Source organism: Aegilops tauschii, chromosome 1, assembly GCF_002575655.3.
Source record: "Aegilops tauschii subsp. strangulata cultivar AL8/78 chromosome 1, Aet v6.0, whole genome shotgun sequence".
Classification (NCBI taxonomy): domain Eukaryota; kingdom Viridiplantae; phylum Streptophyta; class Magnoliopsida; order Poales; family Poaceae; genus Aegilops; species Aegilops tauschii.
This window is the reverse complement of record NC_053035.3, coordinates 62,847,000-62,859,204: the sequence shown is the minus strand read 5'-3', so window position 1 is coordinate 62,859,204 and position 12,205 is coordinate 62,847,000. Positions and strand designations below refer to the sequence as shown.

General features: G+C 48.5%; 1 protein-coding gene across 1 annotated transcript in view; it reads right to left on the bottom strand.

Moving 5' to 3' along the window:
- Positions 1-2,586: 2,586 nt before the first annotated feature.
- The window catches only part of LOC141027565 (uncharacterized), a 28,212-nt gene continuing 18,593 nt past the window's right edge, over positions 2,587-12,205 (bottom strand). The window contains exons 3-5 of the mRNA XM_073504642.1: positions 3,336-3,386; positions 2,964-3,062; positions 2,587-2,823 (exon numbers count right to left, since the gene is read on the bottom strand). Of these exons, the coding sequence (XP_073360743.1) occupies positions 2,587-2,823; positions 2,964-3,062; positions 3,336-3,386 (387 nt within the window). The remainder of the gene's footprint in view (positions 2,824-2,963; positions 3,063-3,335; positions 3,387-12,205) is intronic.

Below are 12,205 nucleotides of genomic sequence, written 5' to 3'. Positions count from 1 at the left end.
GTGGGTTAGGGTACTTGGGAACAAACAAGTTATTGTGAAAAAAAGGATGCAGAATATGAAATGTAGGTGCAAAAATAGCGAGTTGCCATGTGGAGACAACTCCAGCTGCCATGTGTACTGCAATGTAGTTGCCATGTGGCAACAACTGAAGTTGCCAAGTACATTGAACTGAAGTTGCCATGTTGCAGCAACTCTAGTTGCAATGTACTTGGCGAATGGAATTGCAACATGGCAACATCTGTAGGTGCCATGTTGCAGCAACTCCAGTTGCCATGTGCATCAAATGAGATTTGCATCACCAGTGAGAAATCAAAAAATCCTGTGACAAACGTTAGACTAAAAAAATGTAGAAAAAAATGATAAACACACAAAAAATGTACCTTGCACTATCGGCTCTGCAAACTTCACAGCCTTCCTGCCATCAGCCATTGGCTGCGCCATCATTGGGGCCATGCCTGCCGGGAAAGCAAAGGCAACGGGCATAGAATCTTGCACCACTGTTTCATCTTGACTGCGATCGATGCCAAGGCTACAGCTCGGTGGGGTGAAGTCCATTGGGTGCCTCTCCTCCCTACTAGACGGATCACGAGCAAGTTGCTTCACAGAATCCAGGGGTGACAGATCAACAAACATTTCTGCCACATCTGCTGCAGTACCATCAGGTTTATTAGTAGGGCGAGGCGTGCTGCCAGCGGTATCAACCGCACCTTTCTTGCCAATCTTCTTGTTTGGGCTGTATGGGACACCAATGTTGACTGGGAGCTTAGAAGTGCACAGATTTAAGCTGGGGTTCTCCACGGCGGGTAAAGACGCAGTCTGATCCGGACATTCACCTCCGTCAGTCGTGCCCGGCTTGCCACCTGCGTCAGTTGTACTCTGGACTTCCGTTTTCTCCATAACATTGCTTCTGGCAGGTGGTGGGAACAGTGTGGATGCAGGCACATAACCAGAGTCATCTCTACTGGTCCTAGCTACATCTGGTGCGTTGGGTATGTCTGCAGATTGCTTGCGGGGGCTACGCCGCCTAGGTGGAAGACCAGCTTACGCAACGGTCGCCGTAGCAACCTCTGCACCACCAGAAGCTGTAGCTGTTGTGCCAAGAGTCTCACCTGTGGATGGCATCTCATTCTGAACTGTCGCCGCAGCCCTTCTTTTGTGGACGCAGAAGTGCCACCAGCAGACGCTTGGAATCCGTATCAGATGAGCGGGAATCTTCCTTGCTTTGGTTGATCTCGGGAGCGTCCACATCAACACTTGCTGATCGGGTGGCATGGGTCACAGCAGCATCCCTCATTGCCAGCAACATGGGCAATATCTCAGCAGTCCTGGCATATACTGACTCATCACCCCTAGATGTACGGATGCCTGTTGTTGTAGCCTGCACATCTGCAACCGGCGAAGATGGTCGGCCGCTTGCATCAGAGCTAGTGGGAACAGTGGACTTTGCAGCAGCAGTTTTGTCGACTGGCGCCTCATGAACATCTGTGTTGCCAGTTGTCGACAGCTTTGAATGAATGCGTTCGAGTGGGTCTCTAGGGTTCTTCTTGGTCAGGCGTCTTCTTCACCTTGCAAGAAAGCACACGAAGAGTGTAAAAATTTGAACAAAATAGTTGCCATGGTAGCCATCTTAAAAATGAAAAATATGTGTGATGTGCCAGAGCAGCCATTTGAGAAAAAGGTATGGATGAGCATAGAAGACAATGTGGGGGGGTGGAAGCCAGAGGAAAGCTGCTAGTTGCCATATAAGTGGAATAAGAATTGCCATGTGGACTAGTTAGCAATTGCCATGCAGAACAAGCAGGTGTTGCCATGCTGCAAAAAATAGATAATGAGAAAACAACAGTTGCCATGTGGGACTGATGGCAGTAGCCCATGGCAAGCTGGACAACTGCATTGAAAAGCAGATGGGTAGTTGTCGCATAAATGTATAAACTAAAAAGGTTGTATATGACCTAGAATGCATCAAGAAAAAAAGTAGCACTATGACAATGAAAAATAGGGAGAACCTACTTCTTGACTGTCTTCCTCAAGTCTTCCAACAAGACAGGATCCTCAGTGTTGGACGTCGACGTATGAGGAGACGACCTAGTGGAAGGGGTGTCACCAGCAGTGGGAGCACCCTTGTTCAATCGGGCAGAAACACGGGTTGGCGTTGGTGCTTGTTTCTTTGTAACTGCTCGTCCACCAGCTGTCGCCTCACTGCACGTAGAAAAAATGGCAAAAAGGGTACCAAGTGTGAGACACAAAAATCATGCCGCGCTTAGCAAACAATGAAAAAAGGGTAGGTCTGTTAAAAATGAGAGACAAACAAAACACGAAATAGATGTCGAACCTCCTCCTAGCAGCTACGGGATCGGTCCTAGACCTCTTGCCGACAGAGCCCTGCCCAACATCCTCTAGAGCCCTGCCCCTCTTTGAGGGCGACACCCCCTTGTCTCTCGCAACTGTCTGTTCAATGACTTTCTCCGGTGGGGGACATCTGGTGCAGCCTTGTCCTTCTTACCACCTGCACGAACTTCAACATGTTCTTCGTCGTCGTTTTCATGTTGCACATTCTCCATGTCACCATCATCGTCCTTGTCGAGATCAACATCTCCATAGTTCATCTTGTGTGTCAGGGAGCTCCTGGGAGCTGTTGTAGTCGTACCGGCCACGACAACCAGTTGGCCGATGTGTCCGTTCTCCAACAAATGGTGTGAACTGCCTCGCAACCGCGTCGCTGTCAGAGCCATTAAGTGTCGTCCAACCCTCAACCAACTGCCCAAGCAAGCTGGTCATGCTGGAAGCAAACTGCCCAACTAGATGCTCAACAGGTGCCCTCGCCTGAGCACGAAACAAAAAGTAACAGTAACCAACCATATTAGAGTCACGTGCGTAAGAAAAAATAAACCAAAACAACCATAGAGATATATCAAAATAAGAGGAAAACAAATTCAAAAAACAAAATAAACATCCTTGATTACCTCAGTAGGACACGATGGAGCTGAATGCACATCCATCCACTTGCCAAAGTTTTGAGGCCCACCAAAGACGCTGTAGTCTATAGCATGCTTGGCCATCAGCTGGAAATCATCGAAAACAACTAAGATGTAAGAGAGAAAATAAGGAACAGTGACTAACAATTCATGTGCAAAAAAGAGGGAGAAATAAGAAGTTTCAACACGGATGGCGGAGTTGCCGTGTGGCGTCAGAAATGGGTGCTATGCACATACATCCATGGCTAACAAGGTATTTATCTCTTGTTAGCCACAGATGGTTGCCACACGGGGATTTTTTCATATGTTATGCAACATCGAAATTGAAGAATGCCGTGCAAGAAAGGAGGCAGAACTAACCTGCAGTTTCCCATATTTCATATCAGTTATCCTGTCTGTGGCAAGCACAGCCTTGACAGAATCATACGTCCACGCAGAGCCAACAAACTTATGTGGAGGCGGCGGGCATTGTTGGTGTCAAAACCGGCGGATCTCGGGTAGGGGGTCCCGAACTGTGTGTCTAAGGCGGATGGTAACAGGAGGCGGGGGACACGTTGTTTACCCAGGTTCGGGCCCTCTCGATGGAGGTAATACCCTACTTCCTCCTTGATTGATCTTGATGATATGAGTATTACAAGAGTTGATCTACCACGAGATCGTAGAGGCTAAACCCTAGAAGCTAGCCTATGGTATGATTGTTCTTGTCCTACGGACTAAACCCTCCGGTTTGTTAGAAATATGCCCTAGAGGCAATAATAAATTGGTTATTATTATATTTCCTTGTTCATGATAATCGTTTATTATCCATTCTAGAATTGTATTGATAGGAAACTCAGATACATGTGTGGATACATAGACAACACCATGTCCCTAGTAAGCCTCTAGTTGACTAGCTCGTTGATCAATAGATGGTTACGGTTTCCTAACCATGGACATTGGATGTCGTTGATAACGGGATCACATCATTAGGAGAATGATGTGATGGCCAAGACCCAATCCTAAGCCTAGCACAAGATCGTGTAGTTCGTTTTCTCAGAGCTTTTCTAATGTCAAGTATCACTTCCTTAGACCATGAGATTGTGCAACTCCCGGATAGCGTAGGAATACTTTGGGTGTACCAAACGTCACAACGTAACTGGGTGACTATAAAGGTGCACTACAGGTATCTCCGAAAGTGTCTGTTGGGTTGGCACGAATCGAGACTGGGATTTGTCACTCCGTGTAAACGGAGAGGTATCTCTGGGCCCACTCGGTAGGACATCATCATAATGTGCACAATGTGACCAAGGAGTTGATCACGGAATGATGTGAGTTACGGAATGAGTAAAGAGACTTGCCGGTAACGAGATTGAACAAGGTATAGGGATACCGACGATCGAATCTCGGGCAAGTAACATATCGATAGACAAAGGGAATTGAATATGGGATTGATTGAATCCCCGACATCGTGGTTCATCCGATGAGATCATCGTGGAATATGTGGGAGCCAACATGGGTATCCAGATCCCGCTGTTGGTTATTGACCGGAGAACGTCTCGGTCATGTCTGCATGGTTCCCGAACCCGTAGGGTCTACACGCTTAAGGTTCGATGACGCTAGGGTTATAGGGAAAGTATGTACGTGGTTACCGAATGTTGTTCGGAGTCCCGGATGAGATCCCGGACGTCACGAGGAGTTCCGGAATGGTCCGGAGGTAAAGATTTATATATAGGAAGTATGGTTTTGGCCACCGGAAGTGTTCCGGGCATCACCGGTAGTGTACCAGGACCACCGGAGGGGTCCGGGGGTCCACCGGGAGGGGCCACAGGGCCCCGGAGGCATACATGGGCCAAGTGTGAGAAGGGACCAGCCCCTAGGTGGGCTGGGGCGCCTCCCCACCAAGGCCCATGCGCCTGGAGAGAAGAGGGGGCAAACCCTAGGGCAGATGGGCCCTTAAGGCCCATGCCTGGTGCGCCTCCCTCTCCCCCCCACTTGGCCACCACACTAGATGGGTTTGGGGCTGCCGCACCCCTTGGGGTGGAAACCCTAGAGGGGGCGCAGCCCCCTCCCTCTCCCCTATATATAGTTGAGGCATTGGGGGCTGCAAACACATGAGTTTCCCTCTCCCTTGCGCAGCCCTACCTCCTCATCCTCTCCCGCGGTGCTTGGCGAAGCCCTGCGGGACTGCCACACTCCTCCATCACCACCACGCCGTCGTGCTGCTGCTGGATGGAGTCTTCCCCAACCTCTCCCTCTCTCCTTGCTGGATCAAGGCGTGGGAGACGTCACCGGGCTGCACGTGTGTTGAACGCGGAGGCACCGTTCTTCGGTGCTCAGATCAGAATCAACCGCGATCTGAATCGCTACGAGTACGACTCCCTCATCCGCGTTCTTGCAACGCTTCCGCATCGCGATCTACAATGGTATGTAGATGCACTCTCCTTCCCCTCGTTGCTAGATTACTCCATAGATTGATCTTGGTGATGCGTAGAAAATTTTGAATTTCTGCTACGTTCCCCAACAGTGGCATCATGAGCTAGGTCTATGCGTAGTTTCTATGCACGAGTAGAACACAAAGTAGTTGTGGGCGTAGATGTTGCCAATTCTTCTTGCCGTTACTAGTCTTATCTTGTTTCGGCGGCATTGTGGGATGAAGCGGCCCGGACCGACCTTACACGTACGCTTACGTGAGACAGGTTCCACCGACTGACATGCACTAGTTGCATAAGGTGGCTAGCGGGTGTCTGTCTCGCCCACTTTAGTCAGAACGGATTCGATGAAAAGGGTCCTTATGAAGGGTAAATAGAAATTGGCATATCACGTTGTGGTTTTACGTAGGTAAGAAACGTTCTTGCTAGAAACCTATACAAGCCACGTAAAAACTTGCAAACAACAATTAGAGGACGTCTAACTTGTTTTTGCAGCATGTGCTATGTGATGTGATATGGCCAGAAGATGTGATGAATGATATATGTGATGTATGAGATTGATCATATTCTTGTAATAGGAATCACGACTTGCATGTCGATGAGTATGACAACCGGCAGGAGCCATAGGAGTTGTCTTTATTTTTGTATGACCTGCGTGTCATTGAATAACGCCATGTAAGTTACTTTACTTTATTGCTAAGCGCGTTAGCCATAGAAGTAGAAGTAACCGTTGGCGTGACAACTTCAAGAAGACACAATGATGGAGATCATCATGATGGAGATCACGGTGTCATGCCGGTGACAAAGATGATCATGGTGCCCCGAAGATGGAGATCAAAGGAGCAAAATGATATTGGCCATATCATGTCACTATTTGATTGCATGTGATGTTTATCATGTTATGCATCTTATTTGCTTAGAACGACGGTAGTAAGTAAGATGATCCCTTATAAAATTTCAAGAGAAGTGTTCCCCCTAACTGTGCACCGTTGCGAAGGTTCGTTGTTTCGAAGCACCACGTGATGATGGGGTGTGATAGATTCTAACGTTCGAATACAACGGGTGTTGACGAGCAAAGCATGTACAGACATGGCCTCGGAACACATGCAAAACACTTAGGTTGACTTGACGAGCCTAGCATGTACAGACATGGCCTCGGAACACAAGAGACCGAAAGGTCGAACATGAGTCGTATAGCAGATACGATCAACATGGAGATGTTCACCGATGATGACTAGTCCATCTCACGTGATGATCGGACACGGCCTAGTTTGACTCGGATCATGTATCACTTAGATGACTAGAGGGATGTCTATCTGAGTGGGAGTTCATTCAATAATCAGATGAACTTCATTATCATGAACATAGTCAAAAGGTCTTTGCGAATTATGTCATACGCTTTAGTTCTACTGTTTAAGATATGTTCCTAGAGAAAATTTAGTTGAAAGTTGGTAGTAGCAATTATGCGGACTGGGTCCGTAAACTGAGGATTGTCCTCATTGCTGCACGGAAGGCTTATGTCCTTAATGCACCGCTCGGTGTGCTGAACCTCAGCGTCGTCTGTAGATGTTGCGAAACATCTGACATACACGTTTTGATGACTACGTGATAGCTCAGTGAGTAATGCTAACGGTTTAGAATTGTGGCACCAAAGACGGTTGTTTGAAACGTCGCAGAACATATGAGATGTTCCGAAGACTGAAATTGGGATTTCAGACTAGTACCCACGTCAAGAGGTATGAGACCTCTGACAAGTTTCTTAAGCCTGCAAACTAAGGGAGAAAAGCTCAATCGTTGAGCATGTGCTCAGATTGTCTGAGTATCACAATCGCTTGAATTGAGTGGGAGTTAATCTCCCAGATGAGATAGTGATGGTTCTCCATAGTCACTGCCACCAAGCTAGTAGAGCTTCGTGATGAACTATAACATATCAGGGATAGACATGATGATCCTTGAGCAACTCGCGATGTTTGACACCGCGAAAGTAGAAATCAAGAAGGAGCATCAATTGTTGATGGTTAGTAAAACCACTAGTTTCTAGAAGGGCAAGGGCAAAAGGGATACTTCATGAAACAGCAAGTCATTTGCTGCTCTAGTGAAGGATCCCAAGGTTGAACCCAAACCTGAGACTAAGTGCTTCTGTAATGTCAGGACCCCGATTCCAAATCACACCGATCTAGCCTGTAACACCTCATATAACATTGCGGCCTCACGCACGGTACTCCCACGGGTGTCGCCTTACCATGGCCCGGGACCGTTTGCGCCTTTTGGCTCACGTATATGATAATGTCGCTAGCATCCATATGACACAGAACCCGGGCCGACATGGCTAGTCGTGAACCCAAAGCGGCACTAACGTATGGGGACATGCATACATGAATCAACATCGAACGTGTCGATCAGCAGCGTGTGAGTCCGGGCTGTAGCACTGGGCTAACAGGACTCCGGGAACCCGGGCTGTAGCAGGCTAGGCAGGACTCCAGATGTCACCGCGTGACATTTCCCCGAAGGGACAGACACAGGAACGATATGATTCACATGCCGGCCAGTCAGGTGTCCAGAGCAGTAGTGCTAGGCTAGCAGGACTCCGGTGAACCGGGCTGTAGCGGACTACTATGGCTCAAGGAGGCACCAGACTACATTTCCCCATAAGAGAGGCTGCTAAAGATAAACAACTAGATTGTCGGATCCCACACATACCAAGCATTTCAAACATACACACAATATGCTCGATATGTGCAAATACAACATGGCATCACAACAAAACTCTACAACTCAAGTACTTTATTTAAAGGGCTCCGGAGAGCCTTACATAACTTGTTCATACAGATAGGGGTCACATGACCCGACACTCAAGTCATACAATCATACAAGCACATGCGGAAGCAAACTGTCTGGGTACAGACACTAGAAAGAAAGAAGGCTTGACGAAGCCTGTCTATCTACATAGGCCCTTCACAAGCCTAGATCACCACCTGGGTGTCGCGTCACTCGTCGTCGTCGAGTTCTACGTAGAACCCGTCAGAAGGGGCGGTGTTGTCGTCTGAAAACAGTAATTAAAGCAACATGAGTACAAAGGTACTCAGCAAGTCTTACAACAGATCCTACTATACATGTTCATTCTCAAGAAGGTAGTGGGGTTATTGCAGCAAGCCAGCTTTGACTCTTGGCTAAGCTATCCTACGATACACCACTTGTGAAATAGTTTTCGCACACGAGTCCACTAATCACCATCTCAATACTCCACCGTGGATCCTCCCTCGTCATCCAACGAGAGGGCCATCCCCGGTACTCACACTTATCTTGAGGCTTTTAGTAGTATTCATTTACTTGTCTATGAACTGCATAAGCGACCAAGTAGTCCTTTACCGCGGACGCGGCTATTCGAATAGTTTCATACCCTGCAGGGGTGTACTTCGTCACACACGCTCTCACCACTTATCGTCGCTACACGACGTGTACTCGGCAACCTTCAAGCGGAAGCCCAACGTGGGTGTCGGCCACAGCCTACCTAAACACTCGAGTCTCTAGTCCAGGTTTATCGCCTATTTAGGTTCCATCCGCAGGGAGTCCGGCCGAGGTTTCCACATACGGCCCCAAACGATGTGTGCAGGGTTCCCGGACACCAAACGGGCGACTCGGTACACCGTGCCACGAGCCTACCGCATCACAGCCCACCCCTTGGTCAGCGCTGTCCACGGCCTCCAGCTTACTACAAACACCAGAAACTACGTGCAACTCCTGGACAGAGGACAAGGGTGAATAAGAAGCCGAGGGGGTCCATTGGTTTCGGGCCCAATGTGTGGTAGTAGCTGAATCTTAAATCACGCATACAGATCTCAGTTCTTAGGGACGGTCTCAATGAAACAACCCACCATGTACTCCTACATGGCCTCCCATCGATACCTTTACCAAATCGTATTCAACACTTTACTCCCTTTACCGACACACACACTTTCACTCTAGTTCATCACCCTGATGAGCCAGACCTGACACAACTCTAAGCATAGCAAGCATAGCATTGTAGGAACACACAACATGGCTCAATCAACTCCTACACATGCTAGTGGGTTTCATCTAGTTACTGTGGCAATGACAGGTCATGCAAAGGAAAGTGGGTTCAACTACCGCAACACACAGCAGTTTGAATCGCGTTGTCTTAATGCAGTAAACGAGAGCAGAAGCGAGAAGATGGGTTTGTATCGAAATGATCAATGGGTTGCTTGCCTGACGGAGTGGTGGTGGGATACTGCCCTTCAGTTGGATACTCGTGAATATCCTCGGAGGCAGGACCTACCACGATGAGCATACCGAAGCACAATCAACACCAAGCAAGTGCAACAATATGATGCATGCATGAGACATGGCAAGATGGATGTGTTGGGCTAATGCAACTAAGACCAGATGGGTTTGGACTAATTTGAATCAAAGATTCAAATTCCAAGTTCATAAATGGCCCATATTAATGCTTTATCTTGTTCTGTATAAAACAGTAGGTTAACTTGCTTAATCATGCATGAAACCAGTACATATGGATAGAATGGATTTTTCTGATCATTTTTCATATATAAATCTTTTCATTCTGAGCTATAGATTATTTTCTATGATTTTTTGAAGTTTGTGATAATTTCTGGAATTTCCAATATAAGAATAATTCTAGTAAATGTTTTACTGCGTCAGCCTAACGTCAGTGTGACGTCAGCAAGTCAACGGGGTCGTCCAGGTCAAACCTGACGTGTGAGTCCCCGGTGTCAGTGTCACTGTTAGATAATTAGTTATTTAGAGTTAGTTTTAACTCTAACCCAGATTTATTTAGCAGGCGGGCCCCACTTGTCAGTGACCCTGGGGGGTCAACCCGTGGTCAAACCACGCTGACTCGCCGGCGTTTAGCCGCCGGCGACGTCCAGACGCGGCGGTGGAGTGCGGGTTCCCTCCTCCGGCGACCAAAAGGACGGCGGAGAGTACCTACGTGTAGCTGGGGGCGAGCCGCATCGACTGGTGGTGGTAGTGGAGCTCGGGGTCGCCGGAATCGACGCCGGCGACGAGCCGTGCAGCTGCCGGGGTACGGGCGTGGTTGAAACCGTAGCTAGAGAGCACGGCGAGGAACGTGCGAGGGTGCTACGGGTTCCTGGCGTTGCGGTGAAGCTAATGGCTACGGTGGTGTGGCCGTTGGATGGCCGGAGCCTCGTCGGCGACGAGCTCGTGCCGCGGCGCGGACGGGTGAGCTTCGTGCGGTGGCTATAGAGCTCGAGAGAGAGAGAGGAGAGGATGGGAAGGTGGCCATGCTCACGGCGGTAGCGACGGAGCAGGCGGCGAGGTCGGAGACGAGCTGTAGCAGTGGCGACGGCGGAGGGGATCTCCGACGGTGAGCGGCGAAGGCGAGGTCGGTGGCGGAGCTTCGGGGCAACCGAGCGCTCGGGGCCCGGCTTGCTCGAAGGAGTGGGCGACGGCGGTGCTATAGGACACGGTGGTACGGCGCGAGGTCGACGGTGGGCGCGGCTACTCCGGTGAGGTGGCTGCGGCGGCGTCGGCCATGGTGGGAAGAAGGCGAGGGAGAGGCGATGGGGGAGAATGGCGATGTCCAGGGGCTCGGGGCGCGTCGAGGGAGGTCGGCCAGCTCATCCGCGGCGAGGGCGGCAAGCAGGTGGCGCGGTGGCGAGCTCGCGCTCGCCGGCGTCACCTCTCTGCCTCCTCTGGCGAGAGCAGGCAGCTGACTGGCGCGGGCCAGCACAGTGCTGGGCCGCCAGGTGGGCTGCCAGGTAAGTTTCTCTGCCTTCTATTCTTTTCTTTTTTTATTTATTTCTGTACTGTGTTTTGAAATAGTAAAAATACTATTTCATTTGGAAAAATCCTGAAAATATTCTGGGGCACCTTTGAGATTATTCCCAACAGCCTAAAAATACCTTCAAGATTATTTGGGCATTTGAAAATATTTATAGCATTTAAAATGCCCAAATGCAAATACTTATGGCTTGTGCAAAAATCCAAGATGGCCTCCAAAAATATGAAACCATTTTTGGCAGAGGTTTTAGCCAAGACCAAAGGTGGTGAACATTTATGGAGGGCATTTCAGGTTCATTGAAAAGAATTTTAGCAAACCCTAGTTGTTCCAGGGGGGGTGCTGGGGGTTTCTGGCATCCCCATTTCAGGTTTCTGTGAAATGTAGACATGATGCAACACTCTAATGCATGGACTAACTGGGATGTGACATGTAATGAGAGGAACGGTCACTGAAGCAGTACTACCCTAGATACTTGGTAGATAAGAAGGCAGGAAAGGTCGACATAAGTATATTGGATATACATTATATGAATGTGTACTTTACTAGTACTCCTAGCGGCACCAGGGTATTAGATACCGGTTCGGTTGCTAAGTGTTAGTAACTCGAAATAAAAGCTGCGGAATAAACGGAGACTAGCTAAAGGTGAGATGACGATATGTGTTGGAAGTGTTTCCAAGGTTGATGTGATCAAGCATCGCATGCTCCCTCTACCATCAAGATTTGGTGTTTGCGTTGAGCATGATTGGATTATGTTTATCGCAATACGGTTATTCATTTAAGGAGAATAATGGTTACTGTGTTTATTTGAATAATACCTTCAATGGTCTTGCACCTAAAATGAATCTCGATCGTAGTGATACACATGTTCAGCCAAAAGATATAAGATAGTAACGATAGTACCACATACTTGTGGCACTGCCACTTGAGTCATATTGGTATAGAACGCATGAAGAGGCTCCATGTAGATGGATCTTTGGACTCAGTCGTTTTTGAAAAGATTGAGACATGCGAACCATGTCTATTGGTATATATGCATGAAG